Genomic DNA, 24,586 nt, shown 5'->3' on the forward strand with positions numbered 1-24,586 from the left:
ATATTTTCCAATTCCAATGTTTATTAGGTCAAAACGGGCTACTAATAAAAGTTCAATGATTTGGTTACAGAAAGCTTCAGTCAATCTGCGGTCAAACGAATTGTCTAGAACTGAGACCCGAGGCATTTGGTCGGTGCCACGGTTGCATCCCGTTTGGCCGAGTACTAAGTTTGGAGGTATCTGGTCAAATGGCCAGTCGGAGCTCATCCGACTTAGAGTATTCATAGGGTTTCATCGCATTTTTCGTTCGAACGAGAAATAATCTCATTCAAACGAGATTGCGGCTGAGTGTTTTAATTTGGTGTTTTACTAGGTTTGGACCTTATTTATTATATAAACCCAATAAGGACAGCTTAGGCCATAGTTTTTGTTGTTTTTCTCTCAATTTTTAAGTTCTTTTTATTATTTTTTTTAAAAAAAAATTGTGAAAGAGTTGTGATCTTTGTTGTTTGTTAATTCTGCAACCCACCATGCCATGCTGCATCACGCTTTCAGGTTCAAAATTTCATTACCAGTGGTTGGTAAGGCGCAAAAACTGCAACAGAAGCTCAGGTAATTTGTAAGTGCAGCAGTGAAAGGAAGTATGCACAAGATGGTTAGTGGACAAAGCAGAAGCGTAACACCTTGGTAAACCTCCCTCAGCCCCCTTCTTATATATTCTTCTATATATTATTTGTGTTAAATCATTTTTTTTTTTAATTCTGTTTTTTTCCCTTCCCCCCTGCCCCTTTTCAGGTTGTCCAAGCCTACATCTTCACTAGAAATGCATCTTCTTGTAGGCGGTGTGCCTTTCAGTCTGGACAGAGTGAGAAACTAATCCCACGAACCTTTCATTTAGTATTTCCTTTGTTCTCCGTTACTGGAGTCTTTTTTCTTTTCCCTGAGAAGAAATGCTGCTGAATATACAAAGTTCAACATGTTCAAGTAATCCTTTCATTTCATTTTGAAGTTATCATTTCGTTTATGTAGGAACTTCTGGCTGCAAGATCGGCCAAAATATCAGCCTTACTTGAAGCGAATTCCCAGGAAGATCTTTCTCATTCCCTCAGAGACATCCCACCTGAACCAGAGACTTTTGAGCTTGTTTTAAGATTCTGCCATGGGTTTGAAGTGCACATGTCCTCTGAGAATGTTGTACCACTCACTTGTTTTGCTTGCTACTTGAGGATGACTGAAAATCACAGCAGAAATAATCTTTTAACTAAGGCTCTTACTTTCTTTGAACAAAGGATATTCCCTAGCTGGAATGAAACCATTAAGGCTCTCTGTACCGTGGAAAAAATATTTCAAGAATCGGTCAATTTTGGCTTGGTAGATGCCTGTTCAGAGTCTCTAATTAAGAAGGCATTGGTTGATCCTAGCCTTCTTGGCGAACCAATTAAGAATTCGACGTGTGTTGATGACAGCGAGGATGACGACAATGTCTATAGGCCAAATGCAAGGAGAAGGCTCTTTGATTCTGAAAGGCAGCCGGAGGATTTGACAATTCTGCCGCTCCGGCTCTATGAGCCCATCATACAAGCAATGAATAAGAGTGGAGTCCCATCAAAGTATGTGGCTGCATCCCTTTGTACATATGCAAAGAAGTGGGTTTTTCCCATATCCACAGGGTCGGAAAAAATGTCCATTAACAAGAGGAATTCTCCAGGGGAAATCATTGAAGCTTTGGAGAGGCTTTTATCTCATGAGAGAGGACTCCTTCCATGCACGTTATTGTTTGACATGCTGCAATCTGCAATAATTTTGGAAGCTAATTCTCATTGTAGAAATGGTTTTGAGGTCAGGATTGGAAAACAGCTAGAGGAGGCGACTGCCAAAGACCTCTTGGTACCTTCTCAGTATGACACTGAGTGCGTGAGGAGGATACTGAAAATTTTCTATGGAAATTACACTTCTTCCGACGTATCAGGGTTAATCACAGTGGCAGAACTCCTTGAAGATTTCTTGGTAATGGGTGCAAGTGACAAAGATTTGAAGCCAGAGGCATTTATTTCATTAGGAGATATATCGGCTGCAGCATCAGTAGGAACCCAAAGAAGCTCTGATGGAATATACAGAGCTATTGATATCTACTTGGCCCAGCATAGATACCTGACAGAGTCGGAGAGAGAGGAAGTGTGCCGGGTTTTGGATTGCCAAAAGATGTCCCCTGAAGCTTGTGAACATGCAGCCAAAAATGAAAGATTGCCATTGAGGGTGGTGGTGCAGGTTTTGTTCGTGGGGAAGTTGCAACTGCATGACGCAATCACCAAGGAGACAAAGGATTCTGATGACAGATTGAGAAAGGAGGAGGAGGCAGGTAAGGATGTAGCGAAGCTGGACTGTGGTGGGCAACAAGCAAGGGGTGAAATGAAGAACATGTGCAGCAAGGTGATGGGGCTTGAGAGGGAATGCCATATGATGAGGAAAGAGATTGAGAGTGGTTTCAGCCGAAGTACTGTGAAAAAAAGGAACGTTAGCATGTGGAGAGATATGAAGAGGAAGTTCGGCTGCATCAATAACATGTACGATTATAACTGCCGACCAAAGAAGAAGAACATGTAGATTCATGTTCCATCTCTTATTTCTTTGCATGTCAAATAGCTTTCCACATTTTAGCCTCCATGTTCTTCCATTAAATGACCACTGTCCTCATTTGTTAGGGGCCAAAAATTTGAACTCAAAATTTTCCTGCTTTGATTGTCATGTCTATTGCTTTGGCACATGTAAATCAAGTCAATAATTAAGATGTGCCACCAATGTTCTGTTTGATAACCTGCTTACTAATTCTTCTTCTGCTTCTGGTAAATAGAAAGGTAGGGCTCGTTTGCTTATATTTTTTAGGACTGCTTTTTGTATCAAACAACTCAACACATGAAACACTCAAAATTACTTTCAATCTTTATGTCACATCACAACAAAAAATAAAAAAGCACTCTTTAAAAAGCATTAGCAAACGGGACGTAATCTCTCACATTCTGCTATGTTGGATGTCCAAATTTAGATTACACAATGAAATCTGGCAGTATCACTTCTGGATCTGCACGAACGAACTTCTAATATGATATTGAGTTACACACAGCACTCTTCTAAGTTGAACTTTTGGCACATGAATGTGAGTGGTTTTTCACCATGAATTTGGATATTATTTCTGATAAATCTATATGAACTCTAAGCTAAAAAGGAAGACCAGGCCGGTTTCATTTATGCTCTGTTTACCTTCCATTTTTTACTGTAACAATTGAAAGATACTCCACATCCAATGGCATTCAAAAAGGACAAGCAATTTTAACACTTTAGCAGCTCAATTAATTTCCTCTAGCATCCTAATCAGTACTAATTAAATAAGCACATTTTCCCAATTTAAAGATGATTAGATTAGCTACATCCAAAGCAAACAGTTAATATCGTCCTACAATTACAATAATATATCAATTCAGTCAGCATTCTTTGACAATCTCCATAGAAATCACTTGACAAAATGGTTGGGTGGTTATAGTTTATTTAAAGATTTGAAATAAGCAAATGATCAAGAATTTCTCAATTTAATGATTTGGAAAGCCTTTCTTAGGGAATATGAATCATATTCTTACCAATACATGCACCAAGCAGGAAAGAGTAATAGCAGAACGCGTCCCAAATCATCCCCCATTAAAATTATGTTCCTATAAGATTTTCCTCTGCTTTTGTCCCTCTCTCCACAGCAAAAAGTAGGTGTTTGGCCGCTTCTCTGCAGCAGGCTTCTGCGTGCCAATGGCTTCGTTTGATAAGAAAGAAACGAAGATCGCCATGGCGAACATATATCAAACACTGCATTATTTTGACGTACCTAAATCTGAATTTTATCAAGACGTCACGGACAACGTCAATGGCATTTCGCTTTCCCTAGATCCAACGGCAAGCTTATCGGCGTCTGCGTCGTCCCTTGGGCCGTGAACTTCCTTTGCATGGTCTAATTCTCTTTGGCCGCCGCAATCCTCGTTTCCACGCACAATGACCGCCCCAAAACGCACGTGGCGTTCACCAACTGGAGAATTTACCGGGGACTCTGCGTTTGATGTATTGGCCGTGGTTGTTGGATCGCTGGCGGGGGCGGCCGGCGGGGCTTGTCCGTGACTGCTCTCGCGCTCGTTGGGTTGTGGGTCTGCGCGGGGCTTGCAGCATCCGTATAAATAAGCGAGAAACCAGAAGGCCCATGGGATCCCAACCAGTACCATTCCTGCAATTGGATACGAAGATGCGGGGTTTGTTTGTGGGAGAAAAATGTAGAGGCAGAGGAGGACTCCCCCGGCAACTATGCAGGCAAAGAAGAGGAACGAGACGACGTATATTCTAGCATCTCCTTTCCTTTCATCCATGGAAGATGAAGATCGATGGACCTCTTTCTCTCTCTCTTCTTCTCTCGTTCTCGTTCTCGTTCTCCTTGTTGGTTAGAGTTGTTTCCCCAGGGATCCATCAAAGTACCGGACAAAATCCTAGACACACCAATAATAAGCGTTGAAAGCGGGACTGATTTCTATGTGTAAATGAGTAGTGAATAACCGTTTTATTTGCTGAGAATACCTTCAGTCGTGTAAAACCCATATTTCACCGCTTGTGCAATCCATGTAGAACCAGAAAGCCACGCTTTTCCCCAGTTTCACACGCCCGTTTCATTTCAACTGTGAGCAGTCTGATTAATTTGACCTCTCTACCCCAGGTCCCTCTCTCTCTCTCTCTCTCTCTCTCTCTCTCTCTCTCTCTCTCTGATATGCGTGTGTAGCTTTCGAGTTTATACTGAGAGCTGTTGAATCAGGGACGCTTAATTGCAGGCTGAGTAGGGCTGTTTCTGCCGTGGTTTCTGAAGAGAACGTAGTTGGGTCGAGTTCTTCTGGCACTGGAGGGTTCAAACACACTTACATAGATGTGGGTTTTGGTTTTCTTGATCTGGGTCTTCCATAAATTTGCTTCATTTGGATGTTCTGTTAACATTTACGTGTAGATTTTTTTTTTTTTGGATGAATTAATATACATGTAGATTTTTTTTTTTTCCTGTGTAGGGGAATAGTTGAATGTGGATTATTTTCTTCCTGAAATCGATTGCTTACTGATTACACAAAGCCTTGATGATCACTGCCATTTGAAGACCTTGAAGCCGCTCTCTGGAAAGTCTCCCCAAATCTTAGAGTCACTCCTGGATCCTCTTTTTAGGAATATATGTACGTTTATTCCTTAAAATGTTTTGTTTAATGTTTGTATGAAGAATTGAACATTCTTTCTAGATGCCCTAAGAGAAATTAGCATATGGACGTTGGCTTAATGATTCCAGGTTATATTGTTAAACTTAATTGGTCGTCTTTTTTATATTTGAAGTTGTTGAACTTGGCTTTTTTCTAGCCTGTTGTGATGGTGTTTCCTGAACTCTACCCTTCTTTACCGAAGCCCCAGCATCACTGTGCTAGGCTTACTGCAACGACCCACTTCAATGACGTAATAGTGTCCGCTTTTGACTCTTCCAAACCAAACTTATCCTGGTACTATTCTCGCAGAACCATATTTAACTGCAAAATTTTGATAGGTTCATAGCCATCACAATTTTAACCGAAATGTTAAGGCACTCATTTGTGAGGTAACAAAACAAAAGCTGTGAGCTATCTGTGCAGAGAAGCACAAGCATGGCCCTCAACCCCTCAGGTTGCTTCAGCTATCAGGACTTGCATCAAGTTTAGTATATAATTTCAGTAGATACCCCCTTTTAAGTTCAAATGAGGGAATAAACGTACCTTTAATTAGCGTATGAGGTTAATGGAAAAAGACCGTATCAAGATGAAGCTAGATGAATATTAGCTATGAAATTAAAGAGTGAAAGGAACAAATTAAGACATAAACCCTAAACTGCCTGCAATTTGGCAGCCTGGTATTCTACAAGAAAATTTCTGCTTCTAAGTATATACAATGAATCCATGTAATCTGATCAAGACAGTAGCGGCCAGATGTTTCAAAATAAATACAATTTAAAGATGCAACCTTTAAACAAACAAAAAGGTGTTTCTACATTGATCGGGATCTCTTTGCCATTCTTGGTAGCTCATATTTGGGGTGGAGCCATCCATTATATGTATAAAACAGGAGTGCCAAATCACTTATCCGGTCAGGTGGATCGAATAAATAGTCTCTCATAATTACCTGTTCGAATTCTTTCAAATTAGACGAATGATTTGAGAGAATTCTAATCCATCGAAAAGTGCCGTCCTCAAGTAGGTCATTCGAAGTATTGGAGTCGTCACCATAAATTATTGGTGTAAAACAATTTTTAAGGATTTCATGACAAAATTAATTACTCACTGCCAGTAATCATGATGACATTAGAAAATTGTATGAACATGAAAAATTCCATATTATGATGAAAAATTTAATGCACAAATAATAACCTGATGAAGAACCTGAAGAACAATTAACAAACTCTCAAATCAAAATAGTAATTAAATTTATTTCAACCTGAATTACCTCTGTTATTTCATTAATGCTTTGCTAATTGTTTCTACTTCTTTGTTATGGTGCCAAATAATGCTGACAAAAGAAAAATATAGGCTGCCCCACCAACCGATTTAGGAAATCAGAGAGAGTATTTGAAATAGAAAAGAAATTAAGGAATCTGAGGAGACAATATTATCATTATGTATGTTGTTTCCCTTTCTCGTGGGGCAGGGAGAGAAGGAAAATAAGAGAAGATAATCCATTTAAAAGTTTTTACATGAAAGTCTAAAACACAGCAAACCCAAAAAAATTTCCCCTTCATTCGGTCAAAAATCAAGACAAAACCCTCAAAATTTCTTCCTCCTTTTCGGCTAACAAAATAGGCCACCCAAAAATTCCATACAAAATCAACCACTCAAAAAAAAAAAAAAAAAACCCCAACTACAAGCAATTTCGCCACCCCCAACCCAAAAGAACTAAAAATTGCAAGAATCTCACCACCTTGCTTGAAGAAACAAACCAAACCACAAAGAATTAATAAAAACCCAAAAGACGGTGTCCTTGAGCGATGGCCTTGGGCAGATTTCGAAGGCGGTGCTCGGCAGACAAGGCGGGGGTGGTTTAGGCATACATGAGTGGGGTAACGTAGAAGGTATTCTTTTTTAGTCGATGAGTATTTTGGTGGGCTAATAAGGTGTTTTCATCTCTAGTGTATTTAATGCGGTTTTAGCTGACTTGTCAAGTTTTTATTGGAGGCTGTAAAATAAGAGTTTTATAGCCCATTCGGATAGAAGGGGCTCTCATTGTGTTATGCATTTTAAAACCTCTTTTTTTTTTTTTTTTTGTTAAAAAATAAAATAAAAATAAAAATAAAAAGAAGCAAAATATCATGAATAAATTAAATATGAGATATTCTTTTATCCATATTTGCTCCAAAGATTGTTGGAGTTATGCCTTCACCAGAAGATGGGATGTCATACTTGATTCCCCTTTGACGTGTTTCACATACCATGATTGGAGCTAGATTATGCAACATCGTCTTCGAGTCATCAATCAAATTTTTGTACAGACTCCAAGATGAGCCTTCCTTCCGAAGGGCGTGTAGTATTTCTAGTGCACCGCATTTCTAATATTATGTATTCTCATATCTCTGCCAAATTCCACAGCCTTTTATGATGCAAAGGCTTCTGCTACATTTTGGTCAATTATATACGATTTGGACGAGCTTGGATGTCTTTAAAACAACAAGAGCAGCATATTAAAACTAGGAAAACATGGCAACACATATTAAAACGGGATTGAGGTTTAGTCTACCTCTTCTTGAGGATGAAGCTTATCAAAAACCACACAGGGCTATTACGTCGACGCTAATAGTAGCTGCTAATTAATCTTCGAAAAAGCTTTATATCAGCGTCGACAAAAAAGTCGCCGCTGATATGTCATCACTAATAACTTGACAGGAATTTTTTCTCGCACACAAATTGAAGCACGAAGATATTAGCGATGACATTCTCCCATTAGCAACAACAAAAGTCGACACTAATAACAAAATATCAGTGTCGACTCCAATATCATCGCCGATATTATATCTAAATTAATATGAAATTTAAAACTCTCATCAAAGTCAACTCAATAGTTGTTGATGTTGATAACCAATTAAAAAAGAAAAAAAGTGTAAGGAAACATCAGCGTCGACCCAACGTGTCGACTTTGATCCCCCATTATCAGCGTTGACATTTGTGTTGACGCCAATGACCAATTTAAAACAATTTTTTTTTAAATAAAATAAAATAAAACATTAGTGTCGACCTGTTGATTCCCCATTATCAGAACTGACTTTTGTGTCGACGTTGATGACTAATTAAAAAATAACATAAAAAAATAATAGCTTATTAATTTTTTTTCAAAAAAGAAAAGTAAAACCTATAGAAAAAAAATTAATTATTTTTATATGATTAGTATAGTTTTCTATTTTTTTTTAATATATATATATAATTCATTTTCTAATTTTTAGATAATTAGAAAAAATTATCCTTTGATCGTATCATAATTGATCGAACTTGACATTACTGAAAGTTTGATCGAACGTCAAATCGATCCTAATGCATTAGTTCGATCCATCGTTATACGATCAAATGATTGATCGATCTCTATGTAGTTTAATTTGTAGTATCTTTGTGCACTAGTCTCATCAATCGTGGTAGGATTGATCAAACTCTTTGATTTTTGTATCATCTCTATGTACTAGTCCAATCGGATCGTGATACTAATTACTAAGGTTGATTGTACTTCTCAAAAAAAAAAATTGCCACGGCCACTGGGCTTCCTCTACAACTTTAGGAAGGTAAAGTTGGGTCATTTCAGTGATCAATCCTGCACATAACAACAGCAATTCCTTAGCCTCATTGTCACCAAAGTCTCTTGCACTTGCGCTTGCACCGAGAATGCAAGGCAACACCTGTTTCCACTGCCTTCAGCGAGGCCACTAGCTAAGAGATTGCCCCTTGAAGAAGCTCCCGGCCCATAAGAAATCTTAGCCCTTGATCTCGATCTGCCATTAATGCTACTTCTAGCCGCCCCTCCTCCTTCTCCTGTGGTTTTGATCGACCCTCATTCGATGTCATGGAAATGGAAATTGCCTTGTACAGACGTACTTCCAAAACGAACAAGAACCCCAGGAAAAAGTTCTACATGCACTTGCCCTGCCGTTCACGTTAGTTATTATTATTATTTTTATTTTATTTTGCTTTCTAGTTTCTATCTATCCTTGGCGTACTTCTTGCACAAAATCTATAGTTTTGATGTTTATTTATCGACAATTGTTTAACCTTTATAAGAGAGTCAATGTGGGTTTTTTCAGGGCCGGCTCGATAAATAATTTTGAGGCATAAGGCGATAAGTTTAAGTGATGCTCATTTTTTATATTTAAATATTAATTAAATTAAATTTATTTTAATATTTATATTATATTTTTTTTATTTAATATGTTAATTATAACACTTTCTTCTATTTAAACATTTTTTTAATAACTTATTAAATATAGAATGACTTATCACTTGATTCAAAAACATAAAATAATAAGATTTAAAGAAAAATGGAAATAAGTTACATAAAGATTGATATGTAATAGAACATAAGGCGAAAAAAATTGTTGGACATTGAAGTCTCACCGAATGTGTAATTTTCTATTTATTATGCACAATACAACTGATGGGAATTTATGCACTTTGAAAGACTTTTTATATTTTTCTAAACATTCAATTCAAATAAACGTTGGAGAAAAAATTATGCACGTTAGACTAATTTCATGAATGTAAAAATGAGAATTTTTTTATTCAAGTGGTGCAACCAAGTAACGTACAAATGGTGAAACTAGCAAGTTCACTCTTCTACTTATCAATGGCTCTATCTATATATATATTTAAATTACCAATGTTGAATGAAAAGGAGATATAAGTGTACGTTGCTAACATTCGAATTGGAGATCTGCCTCTCTCCTTCAAGCAGCTAGCCACCCTACTCTCTTTTTTGTCAATCTTTTTTGTTATTTGCTAATTGCTACATTCAATAGGGAGAGAGTTTTATGGGGAACGTTAATTAGAGACTAATAGCCGTTAGGAATTGGTGTCTTCGACACGGCTTCATCCTTTATATATGGGCCAACTTCTATGCCGGGCTGATACCCCATAAAGGAAAATAGTTGTACACTCAATTAGCCCTTTTTTTCCTCGATCAAATTCTACATGTTCTTTAGGGGCTGCTCTGCAATAAATACAAGCCTCTTTCGTGTAGCTAACCACAAAGATCTCTTTTGTCCCTTCTTTATGGGACACTTTAACTACCATAAATGACAGACCCAAAATACAAGAAAGCCGTGACAAACTGAGACTGCAATCTTAACATTATCAGATAATATGGTATATGTTGGGAATATATAATTTCATTTGGTTCGGCTCATTTTGGAAATTACGAACCCTTAAGTCTATATTAGCTCACTTAAGTCTATATTGGCTCACTGGCATTTGCGGGATCAAAATCCATTAGGTACGAGCCCACGGGTACAAATTTGGATATCTTGGAGTCTCGGTAAGTTATTGCCGTGCAAACCAACATAGCTAACCAGAGGCAGTGATATGCGATCCCGAGAAATCTGGGATCGCACCTAGTTCTTGGAAATCCGAGATCGAATGTAATCCCGAATTTACCGACTGGAATTTTGCTTTGGAATAAATAAGGAACGAGTCCTAGTTTGGGGAAGGTTAGGATTTTGAGTTTAGGTCAAACTCTGACAGCGCTCCTAGTCAAGAGAGGAGCACAGAACCTTAATGCAGTTCGACTTCCACCTCTCAACCTATAAATTGGCCGTTACACCAGGTATAAACCCAAGGCAAAATTATCGTGCTTGAATATTATTTTCCCTCTGAAACTTACTTAGGCACGGAAGTGAGATTCACTGGCAACCCCGGTGCGTTTTCTTGACAGCATTGGTTTTTCGCAGTGAAACAGGGATTCTTGAAACGTGAAGAACATCGATGATCGCCAAATCATGTCATACCGAAAACTATACTAACAGTATATACAATTACTCTTTTTAATACAAAAATAGGAAGCTATGAATAGCTAGACCTATTTACTTTCTTTTCTTTTTTTCCAAGAAATATTAAAGAAAATAATGCTCAAAGATGCTGAAACATTTGATATGATTTCTAATTAACACAAAATGAGCAAGTAATTAGCTTAGTACGGTAACTTCAAATCTTGGAAATAAGTATACATAAATTGTATCGATCCCTTGACCAGCTTTATTGCTTACCACTAGAATCCACTATTATACTCAACATTAAAACTCGATCAAAAGATCATCAGAATTCCTTAATTCCTTAATTCCCTGGGATCGATGTATATATCTTCTCCAACTCTAATAGCTACAGCCTACTGGCAGGTGGAATGGCTGCACACTGTCTGTCCACAACCTCAATGATCTTGTTGGCTATGGAACTCGCATACACAGAAGAGCCTTCATATATCTGCCAAAATAAGAAAAAATAATACATATTAATTAAATGATTAAATCAAAGCAAAAAGGGCTAATTTCCAATCTTATTGGCTTCAAAAAGAAAGTTAAGCTGTGATTTAACAATTCATACATAAACAACACTACTAGTGTGAAAACCCACCACACCATGCACTTATATTAATATATAATGAAAATTTTATGGCACAGACCAAAATGGATATATATATATATACCTTGGTGTTGAACAAGAAGCTGTAGAAATCGCCAATGTGGCCACCAGCAACATGATGGAGATCGAGCTGAAGCTCGTCGAGGACTTTAGAGACAAACAGCAAGCAATTATTCTTTCGCTGAACGAGTTTGATGGTGACCTCGTCGTCGATGATACGAACATCGACCTCGGTCTCTTTGGACTTCCTCTGAAGCCATGAGCTCCTCAGAGATCCGTTGTAGGACTGCTCAGGGTCACCAAGAGGCTTCATGTTGCAGCTCTCCACATCCCCGGACGCATCGTCAGCTTCCTTCTTGTGCCTCTTCGTCCTCTCTCTCCCACATCTCTTTTTCTCCACCAGCAACTTCAGCTCGTTAACTGTCCTCAGAAGCTCTTTGATGTATTCTATTGCATCGCCCACCACAGATGCCCTATCAGGCTTCATATCATTTATAGTTTTGATTCGGCGCCCCACGTACCCCAGAAGAAATTAACATTGATACATAGATCCAAAAAGCAGAAAATATTGTAAGCGTACAGTGATTGAATTAATGTCAAAAGAAAATCAAAGAAATTAATGAAATTCTGTAAATACCTTGGTAGGGTTAGGGACAAGGCTCCTCAAGGCCTTGAACTTGTCGTTCAAGTGCTGTCTCCTCTGGCGCTCTGTGGCAAAGTGTTTGGTTTCGCCATCGACCCTGCCTTTTCCAATACAAGCCATGTCTCTGGCGGTGAACTCCAGTACGCCATTTTCAAACTGTCTCCCATCCCCACTTCCCTCTCTCTCATCCCCTCCTGTACCAAACAGAGAACCATTCCTTGAGCCTGGCAAGCCGTAGCCGTTGGGTAGAGACTGGAACAAACCCCTGAACATAGGAGGCTGTGGAGGCAGGTTTAAATGGAATAGTGGGTCATACAAAACAGATGCGCCGGAGGCATGGTCCGATCCGGCCGGAACGTCTCCCAGAAAGCCCAACGGGTTCTGATAATTTGCGGTCTTCTGGGTCGGGTTTGAGAAGGAGATGGATGAACTGGGAAGCAAAGTGGAGCCTGAGCATCTGGGCAGGTGGAAGAGATTGAGGAGGTCTGGAGTTGGGGGGTACGGACTGTTTGGTAGCGAAGAATAATCGAAGCATTGCTGGCCGTTTTGATTAATGTCCATTTGCTGCAACTGTTGTTGCTGATCTTCATGGTTCTGGTGGTGATGGTTAAAACGTTCCATATCTCGCATCTCGTGGACGCTGTAAGAGTTGTCGACGAGATGAGGATTGTTATGGTTGGTGGGGTTGTAGGAGTCGTCCATATTGAATGCCAGCTGCTGTTGGAGTTCAATCCCCATGGCAGTGGCTGCAGCTGCAGCATCTTCATGGGTAGGAGGCGGGTGAGCGAGGTTGTGGCTGTAGGAGAACTCTTCCATGGAGATCCTGAGATTCTCTTCAAAGCTGTTGTGGGTCGGGAGTGTATGGGAAAATCCATCCTCTGGTATTGCTGCTTCTCCTGCAGCAACTGTACCTTCTGTCATGGGGTTGGGATCAAAGCAACCAGTCTCATACATTTTTGGACCAGAGGGATTTTTGTCTCCTGCCTTTCTGGGTCTCTGTCTGCATCAATTAAAGCAAAATCCACCAAAAAAAAAACAAAAAAAAAAGCACAAAGCAAACAAACAAGAGAGAATGATGAGTACATGAACATCGAAGCTAGAACAGCATTAAAAGAGCCATCACAACTAATTAACACTTAAACCTTAAGATGAACAAGATTACGCACAAACCTAGAAAGAAAGGGAAAACAAACACTCCCTTGAGAGAAAATACAACAAATTAATTAGGAGGCTACAAGGAAAACCCAGATGGAATCACCGATTGAGATAGAGGATGGCCGAGAGAGCAAGAAAGAGAGAGAGAGAGAGAGAGAGAGAGAGAGAGAGAGGTGTCTCAGGAATTCCACCCATATTATATATATTTGATTTATTGTCATAGACCAATGGAACAAGTAAAAGGGGAGGGAAGGGGTTAGGAAGAGGGACCGGTAACTACAAACATATATAAAAGAATTCTTTTTCTTTAAATTAAATCAGATCAGGAAGGTTGTTACTGAGATTCCCGTCACTGGGGTCCACTCATAATCTCCCGTATTCTGAATCCTGATACTCACCCCGCGTGATTTGCAGTGAACCGCACCATTATATAATCGTGAGAAATGATTACGGACTATATAATTTTTGTACTAACTCTAATTTTTTTTTTTTTTTTTCAAAATTAATTATTTTACTCATTTTCTTACATGTGAATTATATATATATATATATATATTTAATAGTTGATTTAAAAAAAAAAAATTGTTAAAATTATATAAAAGTAATATAGAAATTATAAGCGTATCATATGTTCACTATAATGTTTGCCATTTCTTTACTTTGTCTTACAACTACGTACGCTAAGAGATGTGTCAGATGTACAATATTTACACAACAAAACATATTGGTAAGATCTATGTATGTGGGTCTTACATGCATGAATCCTACCAATATCAGTGGTCATGTAAATGTTATGGAAATATCATTTTTCCTATGATAAATGCCATTTCTCCATATTGGTGCATATGTTTCCTCTTCATGTGGGCTAAAATAATTATTTGAAAAAATATAAATTTTTATTTTTTAATACACATTTTAACAGATTTTTTTTTTATTATTATTGTACTTGATATTTTCTTTAAATATTATTTGTATGGGAAAATGTGTGAAAAAAATAGAGAGAGAAAAAGAAAGAAAATAATAATAATATTAAAAAATAAAAGTAAAAAACTCTTTATAGTATGAATAATATTTACACTAGAAGGAAAACATTTATTTTGCCTATATATTGAAAACGAAAAATGAGTCATATGAACCATCCATGTTATACCGATCGACATGACATATTTTAAGTGATCGACAATAAAAATTATTTAAAACACGTAACATTAGTAATAGCATGTGCAAAATTATAATTTCTTTTTTCCAAATTAGCCACGACCTAAAACTTAAATGTGAAGTAACGATGTTTAATATACTATTATACAACTATCATACAAATAGATGATGTGACAACAAAAAACAGCTATTTGATAAATACTTTGTTTTAAAAATAATAATAATAATAAATAACTAATTAATTTTTACTATTACACCATACTGATTGTATGATAATCCTATATATAACGGTCTCCAAAATATCGTTACTGTTATATATATACGTACATGTCAGCTCCCTAACGCTATTGTCCGAAAAAGAAAAGTACCTTGTTTACTTTCGTGATTTCATCTGCAAGAGTTCCATTGTAACACTCTTGATTATGTCTGTGTATAGTGGATGAGAGAGAGAGAGAGAGGTAGGGTCACTGCATGCAAAAGAAGAATGGTAGGCTGGGCTAATATTAATTTGTAGTAAGAGGGACTGAAGCATATATAGATATAGATGGTAATTATTAACAAAGAGGAGCATGACACATAGTATAAACTGAATTAGGGGACCAGATTTAAGTTCATTTTGGTCTTTCTTATTCACTAATGATATATATCACAATTTTATTGTATAATTACTCTATAATACTGACGTGTCAATCTTAACTTACCCTTTATTTTTTTAGCAAGGGTTGATCTAATTGCTGGTTAGAACTATCACGTCATTATTTTAAGATATTTATAGGATAAAATTATAGTATATATGTAGCATTACTCTTCTTATTTATCACTAACATATGTGCTTAAGGGTCCGTTTAGTTTAGCAGTTTCAAAACGTGCAGTTCGAAAAAATAGCGATTTCATAATGCAATTAAAGAAAACGTGACTTTTTCTTTTTCTTTTTCTTTTTCTTTTCTTTTCTTTTTTTTAAAAAAAGTAAATAGCGTTTGGTAAAATCTTTCGGTTTTAAAAACACACATTCTTCCCTGCAATTATGTTTCGGATTGCCCTTTTTCAAACGCACTCCCAAACGAGAAACTTTCCTCAATTTTGTTTTAAAATCTACTTTTGGCTTGCAAAATCCTAGGCCCAAACATACTCTAAATTATATTTTTACAAAAATGCCACGATTTAACAACTTGAATACATGTTTAAATTTTTTTATCCGGTAATAACATCCACAATGGCTTATGCATTTTAAATTTTTATGTAAAATGGCTAATCAACTCCAAAAAAAATCTCCATCGAGTTCTCTAAACTAAATACATTTTTCATTTCATCTACAATTTTACCTAAATGTAAGGAAGCATCGTATTATGAATGCATAAAGTTTTTGTGAATTTTTTTCTCTCTCCCTCACTCTTTTAGTTTATAAATTTTTGTCTCCATCTTCAAATGATATAGACAAATGGCATATATTTGTCTCCTCTATTTAGGGTCGAACTGACATATCACAAAAAATAATAATAAATAAATAATTTCAATAATTTCAGATTAGCCAAAGAGAAAAGACAAAAGGACAAAGCCCTGGAGATATTTCTCTCACATGAACAGTCTGAAAAAGAGGATTCTACTTAGCTTTATTGGGTCAAATTTCCCTACGGACAAATGCATGAGCATATTCTACATTTTGAAAATTAAGTACAATAAAAGCCTAAAATCGGTTGAAAATTACTTTAAAAATGTAAATTGCAATAATAATTACAAAAGTGATCAACAATTTTTGTCTCAATAATAAAATTCGAAAGGTTCCACCTGGTGATTAATGGAAGTTGACAAATTTTCTCTTTTATATACAAAAGAGTGTTGGAGGAAAAGTAGGAGGAATAAATGGAAGTTGACAAAATAAATCATATTATTATACTGGTGTTATCCTTATTTAATAATTTCATCAAATTAATATTTAGCTAATAATGGTAATCCAAGTTTAAATTGGAACAAGGATTCGTTAGAATTAAAACGTGTCCCACAACATGACATAAAGAACACGTGTCTTAATTTTAACGAATTCAATTTCAATTTAGCATTCCGACACTACCTTTTCGTGAATTGCAATAAGTGAGTTATATTTTTCTTGTTCAAATTTTCTATTATATATGCTTCCCTCTCTGACCCACTTAATTAATTAATTAATTTTATTTTTTTTTCACCAATTCAAAAGTTGGATATTTGTTGTAATTAATGTATGTAAAAACATAATTAATATTATGTAAATAAGTTGTTGTTGAAGGCTAGACGGTTGCATTAGTTAGTTCGGGCTGGCGGTTTGCATGGAGGGTATTACTGTCATATTGGGGCCCACATAGAGTCTAACTACTTGTTAAAAGTACGGCTCCGACCTAAACAAACACACTCTTTGGAGGGAGCCACAAATTGCGTGAATCCAAAGGAGTTCTCTAAATTACATCTATGCCATTGCACCCAAACAAACCGATTCATATATTTTATTAGAACATCAATGCATTTGTAAATCAACGTTTGAAAGTGTTTAAGGGTTTAGGGGTGTTCCCTGAATTTTGTTGCTTCTAACCTAGCTGATCACCACACATTTTTATGAAAGATATGAGTATTAAAGTGCACATATATATATATATATATATAGTTTATAGATAAAATGTTTATGATTGATAACAAAGTATTTTAGCGTTTCCGTGAGTGATACTTACCTTTAACGCTCAAATCTAACCTCGGACATACCGAAGCGTCAACTTCTCATTTCTTAAAGTCCATACTCTAATATTAGAAACGATGTCAAGTAAAACCCTAACCGACGCTTAAAAACCCTAATATGCACTTAAAAACTTTAATACACACATTCTACCCCTAAAACATTTGATTGTTACTTGGGGATTGTTGGAACAGTCTTCGATACCGTTGGAATTAGGGGTAAAAATGTGGATGCGGATGCAGTTATTAGCAGTATCTATATCCGTATCCGTATCCGTATCCGTATCCGTATCCGTATCCGTATCCATATAATACGGTTTTTACTTTTAGGTATCCGTATCCGCATCATGCGATTATTATCTGCATTAGTGTGATTCTTGTGATTATTAAATGTGTTATCCGCTATCCGCATATGAGGTAATTAGCATTTTGAGCCTTGAAATTATAATTCATGCTTCTAGTAAATACTAAAAAGGCATTATATATAGTTGAACACCATTATTCAGATAACACTTGCTAATCATTTTGTCATGAAATTTTCATCTTATACATTATTTAGCTTCCTGTATCATCTATCTATAGTTGATAAGATGAAAAAATATTAGAAAATCACTATTTGCAAATGAGGTAACACCAAAACAACGTTGTTTTAATGAATTTAATTAAATATATATTATATATAAAGGGCATGCAGATGCAGTTAATAACAGCCTCTGGATATGAGAATAGTGGTTTTTGCTAATCGAATCTGTATCCGCATATGCGGACAGTGGATGGCTGATAGGCGCAGATAATGGCTATGAGTTGTTATTATCTGCTCACATTTTCACCTTTAAATAGAAAGTTTTGCCCATAATATTTTTTTACCTCAGTTTCACACAACCAAAACCTGATATACCACATTCCCACTACTAGAAGAGATTACAAAATTTCTAAAGGGACTGCACAACAAGATCAAATCTTTAAAAACAACAAAGGTTACAAATACAACTCAAAAACTCCAAAGATCCTAACTTTCTTCACATAGTCACATTTCATTTGTTAAACAACTAAGGACATGTTTTAATGTGTTGAAAGGTGAGTGTTTAAGCACCGGCCACCTTGGGGTCAAAACTAAAGTTACTCCTCAAAGGTCAAACCTTTCAAGCTAAACCACCTAAAAAACCTAGCTTTTAACCAACATAAAGGGAAAAACAACAAGTTGAAAATCAAAAGGTTGTTCTATTAGCCTGTATTCTTGAAAGTGTTCTTCAGAAAGATAGACGCTATGGTATAATCTTGGGAGGTTGCGTATCAATGAATCCGAACATACCGGGTTATATACTCCGGGAGGCACGAATCAACCTTTAAGGATAACGTTTTTGCATGATTTTATAGCATTGTGAGATATTTCCTTATTCTAATTTTATTCTATTTATTTATTATTATTATTTTCAGATTAATATGATTTAATATTAACAAGAATATTTTGCACCATCAAAATTAATTTTACAACAGAAAAATAAAGTGACTACCACCGCAAGTCATCCCTTTAGGCATGTAAAACTTACTAGCAGTTGCAATTACTCCTTAGTTGAATGATATCTACAAAGTTTGAAGAAGCAACATGATTTTTGTTATTTTGGTGAGTATAAAAACGAGAAAATGTAGAAAACTGGAATAGAAGTAGGCATTTTGGTCAGGAAAGGGCAACATGATCACGAGAAGGAAAGATTCGGGGGATCGATGGGTTGTCAGTGAACTTCATGGAGACTTTATTACAAAGTCAGAAAAATATACAATGCCTCTCCAAAAAGAGAAATATATATATATATATATGTACACATTTCAAATTACACCTCTCTCTCTCTCTCTCTCTCTCTCTCTCTCTCTGGCTCTGGTAGTTGTTCCATTGAAAGAACTAATAAATTAAGAAGTAGAAAGTTTAGCTAGGGATTTAAAATTTTTGCAAAGAATTGGAAAATATTAATAATTGCCAAGTTTTAGAATACAAATGAATTCATTGCGTGAGACTTGTATAAACTCAAGACTAAATTATCGTGCTTGAGCTTTATTTTCTCTCTGAAACTTACTTAAGTATCAGAGATTCACCAGCAACTCCGGTGCGTTCTCTTGATGGTGTTAGTTTTTTTGCAGTGGAACAAAGATTTTTGAGATGTAAAAAACATTAGTGATCGCCAGATCATATCATACCGGAAACTGTAGCAACAATATATGTCATTACTCTTTTTAATACAAAAATTAGGAAGTTATGAATAACTAGACCTATTTACTATTTTTTTTACTTTGCAAGAAATATTAAAGAAAATAATGCTCAAAGATGCTGAAACATTTGATATGATTTCTAATTAATTAATACAAAATGAGCAAGCAAGCTTAATTAGTAGGATAACTTCAAATCTTGGAAATAAGTATGCATAAATTGTATCCCTTGACCAGCTTTAATTATTGCTTAATTACCACTAGATAGAATCCATGCACGTTCGTACTATTATACGTACTCAACATTAAAACTCGATCAAAAGATCATCATATATAATTCCTTAATTCCCTGGGATCGATGTATATATCTTCTCCAACTCTAATAGCTACAGCCTACTGGCAGGTGGAATGGCTGCACAGTACTGTCTGTCCAAAACCTCAATGATCTGGTTGGCTATGGAACTCGCATCCACAGAAGAGCCTTCATATATCTGCCAAAATAAGCAAAAACTATATATATTAATTAAATGACTAAGTCAATGATTTTCTATCCGTTTAAGCAGCTTTTAGAATAAATAAAAATTTAACATCAGATCAAAATAATTTCCAATCTTAATTATCTGCATGCCTCACTTTTAATAGAAAGTTAAGCGGTGATTTAACAATTCATACATAAACAGCACTACTAGTGTGAAAACCCACCACACCTGCATGCATGCACATATTAATATATAATGAAAATTTTATGGTACAGACCAAAATGGCTAATTGACAAGCAGAAGGATATGTGTGTATATATATATATATTATATATATACCTTGGTGTTGAACAAGAAGCTGTAGAAATCGCCAATGTGGCCACGAGCAAAATGGTGGAGATCGAGCTGAAGCTCGTCGAGGACTTTAGAGACAAACAGCAAGCAATTATTCTTTGGGTGAAGGAGTTTGATGGTGACCTCGTCGTCGATGATACGAACATCGACCTCGGTCTCTTTGGATTTCCTCTGAAGCCATGAGCTCCTCAGAGATCCGTCGTAGGACTGCTCGGGGTCATCAAGAGGCTTCATGTTGCAGCTCTCCACATCCCCGGACACATCGTCAGCTTCCGTCCTCTCTCTCCCGCATCTCTTTTTCTCCACCAGCAACTTCAGCTCGTTAACTGTCCTCAGAAGATCTTTGATATATTCTATTGCATCGCCCACCACAGATGCCCTATCAGTCTTCATATCATGTATAGTTTTGATTCGGCGCCCCACCCCAGAAAGTATATATTGTAAGCGTAAAGTGATTGAATTAATATATGTCAAAAGAAAATCAAAGAAATTAATGAGATTTTGTAAATACCTTGGTAGGGTTAGGGACAAGGCTCCTCAAGGCCTTGAACTTGTCGTTCAACTGCTGTCTCCTCTGGCGCTCTCTGGCAAAGGGTTTGGTTTCGACATCGACCCTGCCATTCCCAATACAAGCCATGTCTCTGGTGAACTCCAATACGCCATTTTCGAACTGTCTCCCATCCCAACTTCCCTCTCTCTCATGCCCTCCTCCTGTGCCAAACAGATCAGAACCATTCCTTGAGTCTGGCAAGCCGGAGCCGTTGGGTCGAGACTGGAACAAACCCCTGAACATAGGAGGCTGTGGAGGCAGGTTTAAATGGAATAGGAGGTCATACAAAACGGATGCGCCGGAGGCATGGTCCGACCCGGTCGGAACGTCTCCCAGAAAGCCCAACGGGTTCTGATAATTTGCGGTCTTCTGGGTTGGGTTTGAGAAGGAGATGGATGAACTGGGAAGCAAAGTGGAGCCTGAGCAGCTGGGCAGGTGGAAGAGATTGAGGAGCATTTGACTGTTTGGTAGCGAAGAATAATCGAAGCATTGCTGCCCATTTTGATTAATGTCCATTTGCTGCAACTCTTCCATGGAGAGCCTGAGATTCTCTTCAAAGCTATTGTGGGTCGGGAGTGTATGGGAAAATCCATCCTCTGGTATTGCTGCTTCTCCTGCAGCAACTGTACCTTCTGTCATGGGGTTGGGATCAAAGCAACCAGTCTCATACATTTTTGGACCAGAGGGATTTTTGTCTCCTGCCTTTCTGGGTCTCTGTCTGCATCAATTAAAGCAAAATCCACCAAAAAAAAAAAAACAAAAAAAAAAAGCCCAAAGCAAACAAACAAGAGAGAATGATGAGTACATGAACATCGAAGCTAGAACAGCATTAAAAGAGCCATCACAACTAATTAACACTTAAACCTTAAGATGAACAAGATTACGCACAAAACTAGAAAGAAAGGGAAAACAAACACTCAGTTGAGAGAAAATGCAACAAATTAATTAGGGGGCTACAAGGAAAACCGAGATGGAATCACCGATTGAGAGGATGGCCGAGAGAGCAAGAAAGAGAGAGAGAGAGAGAGAGAGATCAGGAGTCTCAGAAATTCCACCCATATTATATATTATATATTATATATTATGTATATTTGATTTATTGTCGTAGACTCGTAGGCCAATGGAACAAGTAAAAGGAGAGGGAAGGGGTTAGGAGGAGGTTGTTATTCCCGTCACTGGGGTCCACTCATAATCTTCGTATTCTGAATCCTGATACTCACACCGCGCGCGTGATTTGCAGTGAACTGCATCCATCATTATATATAATTATATGTTTGTCCTTGCGGTTTTTGTCATTTTGCTACATAATTTCCATATCTTTTCTCCTATGAGCTAAAATAACTATCGAAAAAATATTAATTTTTATCATAATTATTTATTTTTTAATTGATATTTGAACAGATTTTTTTTTTTCTTGTATTTTATATTTTTTTTCTAAAATATTATTTTGTATGGAAAAAAAGTGCGTAAAAAATAGAAAAAGAGAAAAAGAAAAAGAATATTAAAACACTTTGTAGTTTGAATAGTGAATATTTTATTTACTATTCACACTAGAAGGGAAAAATTTATTTTGCCTATGTGTTAAAGACGAAAAATTACTCATAATAGTCAAATTTGACTATTATGAACCATATGCCTATTGTGTTGGCATGGAGATGCTTATCCATGTTATACCGATTGACATGACATATTTTAAGTGATCGACAATGAAATTGATTTAAAACACGTAACATTAGTCGTAACATGCGCACAATCATAGTTTATTCTTTCCAAATAAGCCACGACCTAAGACTTATCTGTGAAGTAATGATGTTTAGTAGACTATTATATCACTGTCATACAAATGGATGATGTGGCGATAAAAAAGACAGTTATTAATTGGATAAAAAAATAATAATAATAAGAAATGATTAATTTTCACTATAACATCATATCATACTGATTATATAATAATTCTATAACAGTCTTCTAAATATGGGAAGAGATGAATAGTTCACATATTGAAAAGAGATGAATAGCTCATATAGAGTGAGTGGTTTATAAAGATATTCATGGGTGCTAATTAGTCCCACATTGCTTAGTTACTAGGTAAAACTGGGCTTTATAAGGAATTCTAGGAAAACTTCAAATTGACTAGTTCTTTTAGAAAGATATCGCAATTCTGACTAGCGCTTTTCTCTTGGTTGTTACAGGGCTACTGTTATCTATTATATATGTCAGCTCCCTGGCGCTAATGTCTGGAAAAGAAAAGGACCTTGTTTACTTTCGTGATTTCATCTGCAAGAGTTCCATTGTAACACTCTTGATTAATTAATGCAAGTTGACAAATTTTCTCTTTTAGCTAGCTAGCCGGGAAACTAAGAGAGTGTCTATCTACTATATATATATATATATATATATATATATATATATATATATATCCGATCCCTTCAAATGTTGGAGGAAAAGTAGGAGGAATAAATGGAAGTTGACAAAATAAATCATAGTATATATATATTAGACTGGGGTGTTATCCTTATTTAATAATTTCATCAATTAATATATATTAATTTAGATAATAGTGGTAATTCAAGTTTAAGTTAAAACTAGGATCAGTTAGAATTAAAACGTGTCCCACAACATGATATAAAGAACACGTGACTTAATTTTAACGAATTCAATTTCAATTTATGCTCCGTTTGTTTCGGCGTAAAATGATTTCCGGAAAATGATTTCGGTATTTTACGGTGTTTGGTAGGGGCGAAAATAACGGTCAACGAAAATCATTTTCGGTTTGACCGTAAAACCTTCTTTAATTTTTGGAAAACGATTTACGATTTTTAAAACCGTAAATCGTTTTCCAAAATTATATTCTTCGTCCTTACACGCACGTTTGATATCTGACTGTCCAAATCCTATAATAGTCGGTCGTTCGAAAATAGGCAGCACCGGAATCCGGCATCATCAAGTCACTGGAATAATGCCGGCGTTGGAATCCGACCACCGGAATTCTGCCGGCTGCCGGAATCCGGCCGCCGGAATACCGCCAGCCGCCGGAATCCGGTTGCCGGAACACCGCCGGCCGCCGGAATCCGGCCATGGACAGAAACCTGCCGGAACCCGGCCTGATCTGACCGGATCCGGCCACTGATCCGGCCGGATCTGACCGGATCCGGCCACTGACCCCGCCGGATCCGGCCAAAATGGCCGGGATCCGGCTGGATCTGGCCCAAATGGCCGGAATCCGGCGGGATCTGACCGGATCCGGCCACTGATCCTGCCGAGATCCGGCCAAAATGACCGGATCAGGCCGGATCTGACCGGGCCAGGAGGTGTCCTGCCGAAATCCGGCTATTTTGGCCGGATCCGGCCAAACATGTTCGCCGGATTCCGGCGACGGCGACCGGTCGTCGCCGGATTCCGGCGACAGTTGCATTTTCACTTTTCGTAATTTTTTCGTGCGAACCAAACGCCGAAAAATATTTTCGAGAAAATAATTTCTTTTGAAATTGATTTCGTCGAAAATATTTTACGACGGAAACCATTTTACGTCGAAACAAACGGAGCATTAGCATTTACTTTGAGACTAAGTTTTCGTGATTTGCAACAATTAATTGGGTTATGCTTTTCTTGTTCAAAAATTTTCTATTATATATATATGCTTCCCTCTCTCACCCGCTTGATTTTTTTTTTTTTTTTTTTTTTTTTTACTTTTTCACCAATTCAAAAGTTGGATATTTGTTATAAT

General features: G+C 36.9%; 4 protein-coding genes and 1 long non-coding RNA gene across 6 annotated transcripts; 1 reads left to right on the forward strand and 4 right to left on the reverse strand.

Moving 5' to 3' along the window:
• The first annotated feature begins 585 nt into the window (after window positions 1–585).
• On the forward strand, window positions 586–2,573 carry LOC133862447 (BTB/POZ domain-containing protein At5g17580). Its single transcript, XM_062298265.1, has 3 exons — window positions 586–627; window positions 736–805; window positions 970–2,573. The coding sequence occupies exons 1-3, from the start codon at window positions 593–595 to the stop codon at window positions 2,542–2,544; spliced, it is 1,680 nt and encodes a 559-aa protein (XP_062154249.1). The 5' UTR covers window positions 586–592; the 3' UTR covers window positions 2,545–2,573.
• An 879-nt stretch (window positions 2,574–3,452) lies between these two features.
• On the reverse strand, window positions 3,453–4,697 carry LOC133864916 (uncharacterized). 2 transcript variants are annotated; one of them, XM_062301358.1, is made up of 2 exons: window positions 4,543–4,697; window positions 3,453–4,454 (listed from the first exon to the last, which is right to left on the reverse strand). In XM_062301358.1, exon 2 carries the CDS (start codon window positions 4,335–4,337, stop codon window positions 3,825–3,827), a length of 513 nt encoding a protein of 170 aa, XP_062157342.1. In that variant the 5' UTR covers window positions 4,338–4,454; window positions 4,543–4,697; the 3' UTR covers window positions 3,453–3,824. The 2 variants fall into 2 exon arrangements, with proteins under 2 accessions (XP_062157342.1, XP_062157343.1); XM_062301359.1 differs by having other exon boundaries at window positions 3,453–3,722; window positions 3,809–4,697.
• Window positions 4,698–5,834: 1,137 nt separating this feature from the next.
• On the reverse strand, window positions 5,835–7,164 carry LOC133864639 (uncharacterized). The gene is made up of 2 exons (XR_009899532.1): window positions 6,937–7,164; window positions 5,835–6,549 (listed from the first exon to the last, which is right to left on the reverse strand). It is a non-coding gene; the product is annotated as an uncharacterized LOC133864639 (long non-coding RNA).
• Window positions 7,165–11,158: 3,994 nt separating this feature from the next.
• On the reverse strand, window positions 11,159–13,599 carry LOC133864375 (transcription factor bHLH91-like). Its single transcript, XM_062300684.1, has 4 exons — window positions 13,435–13,599; window positions 12,259–13,264; window positions 11,686–12,102; window positions 11,159–11,462 (listed from the first exon to the last, which is right to left on the reverse strand). Exons 2-4 carry the CDS (start codon window positions 13,216–13,218, stop codon window positions 11,361–11,363), a joined length of 1,479 nt encoding a protein of 492 aa, XP_062156668.1. The 5' UTR covers window positions 13,219–13,264; window positions 13,435–13,599; the 3' UTR covers window positions 11,159–11,360.
• A 6,234-nt stretch (window positions 13,600–19,833) lies between these two features.
• LOC133862359 (transcription factor bHLH10-like) lies at window positions 19,834–21,573 on the reverse strand. The gene is made up of 3 exons (XM_062298142.1): window positions 20,821–21,573; window positions 20,295–20,696; window positions 19,834–19,967 (listed from the first exon to the last, which is right to left on the reverse strand). The coding sequence occupies exons 1-3, from the start codon at window positions 21,529–21,531 to the stop codon at window positions 19,863–19,865; spliced, it is 1,218 nt and encodes a 405-aa protein (XP_062154126.1). The 5' UTR covers window positions 21,532–21,573; the 3' UTR covers window positions 19,834–19,862.
• Window positions 21,574–24,586: the final 3,013 nt, after the last annotated feature.

The sequence above is a fragment of the Alnus glutinosa genome, chromosome 3 (assembly GCF_958979055.1).
Source record: "Alnus glutinosa chromosome 3, dhAlnGlut1.1, whole genome shotgun sequence".
Lineage (NCBI taxonomy): Eukaryota > Viridiplantae > Streptophyta > Magnoliopsida > Fagales > Betulaceae > Alnus > Alnus glutinosa.

Excerpts from the sequence above, each read along its gene's own strand:
- LOC133862447 (XM_062298265.1), top strand. The coding sequence starts at position 593 with ATGGTTAGTGGACAAAGCAGAAGCGTAACACCTTG. Across the intron at positions 628-735 it reads AGCAGAAGCGTAACACCTTG|GTTGTCCAAGCCTACATCTT; the intron begins GTAAACCTCCCT and ends GCCCCTTTTCAG. Across the intron at positions 806-969 it reads TGCCTTTCAGTCTGGACAGA|GAACTTCTGGCTGCAAGATC; the intron begins GTGAGAAACTAA and ends TCGTTTATGTAG.
- LOC133864916 (XM_062301358.1), bottom strand. The coding sequence starts at position 4,337 with ATGGATGAAAGGAAAGGAGATGCTAGAATATACGTCGTCTCGTTCCTC.
- LOC133862359 (XM_062298142.1), bottom strand. The coding sequence starts at position 21,531 with ATGTATGAGACTGGTTGCTTTGATCCCAACCCCATGACAGAAGGTACA. Across the intron at positions 20,697-20,820 it reads TTGTCCCTAACCCTACCAAG|ACTGATAGGGCATCTGTGGT; the intron begins GTATTTACAAAA and ends CATGATATGAAG. Across the intron at positions 19,968-20,294 it reads GCTTCTTGTTCAACACCAAG|ATATATGAAGGCTCTTCTGT; the intron begins GTATATATATAA and ends TTATTTTGGCAG.
- LOC133864375 (XM_062300684.1), bottom strand. The coding sequence starts at position 13,218 with ATGTATGAGACTGGTTGCTTTGATCCCAACCCCATGACAGAAGGTACA. Across the intron at positions 12,103-12,258 it reads TTGTCCCTAACCCTACCAAG|CCTGATAGGGCATCTGTGGT; the intron begins GTATTTACAGAA and ends AATGATATGAAG. Across the intron at positions 11,463-11,685 it reads GCTTCTTGTTCAACACCAAG|ATATATGAAGGCTCTTCTGT; the intron begins GTATATATATAT and ends TTATTTTGGCAG.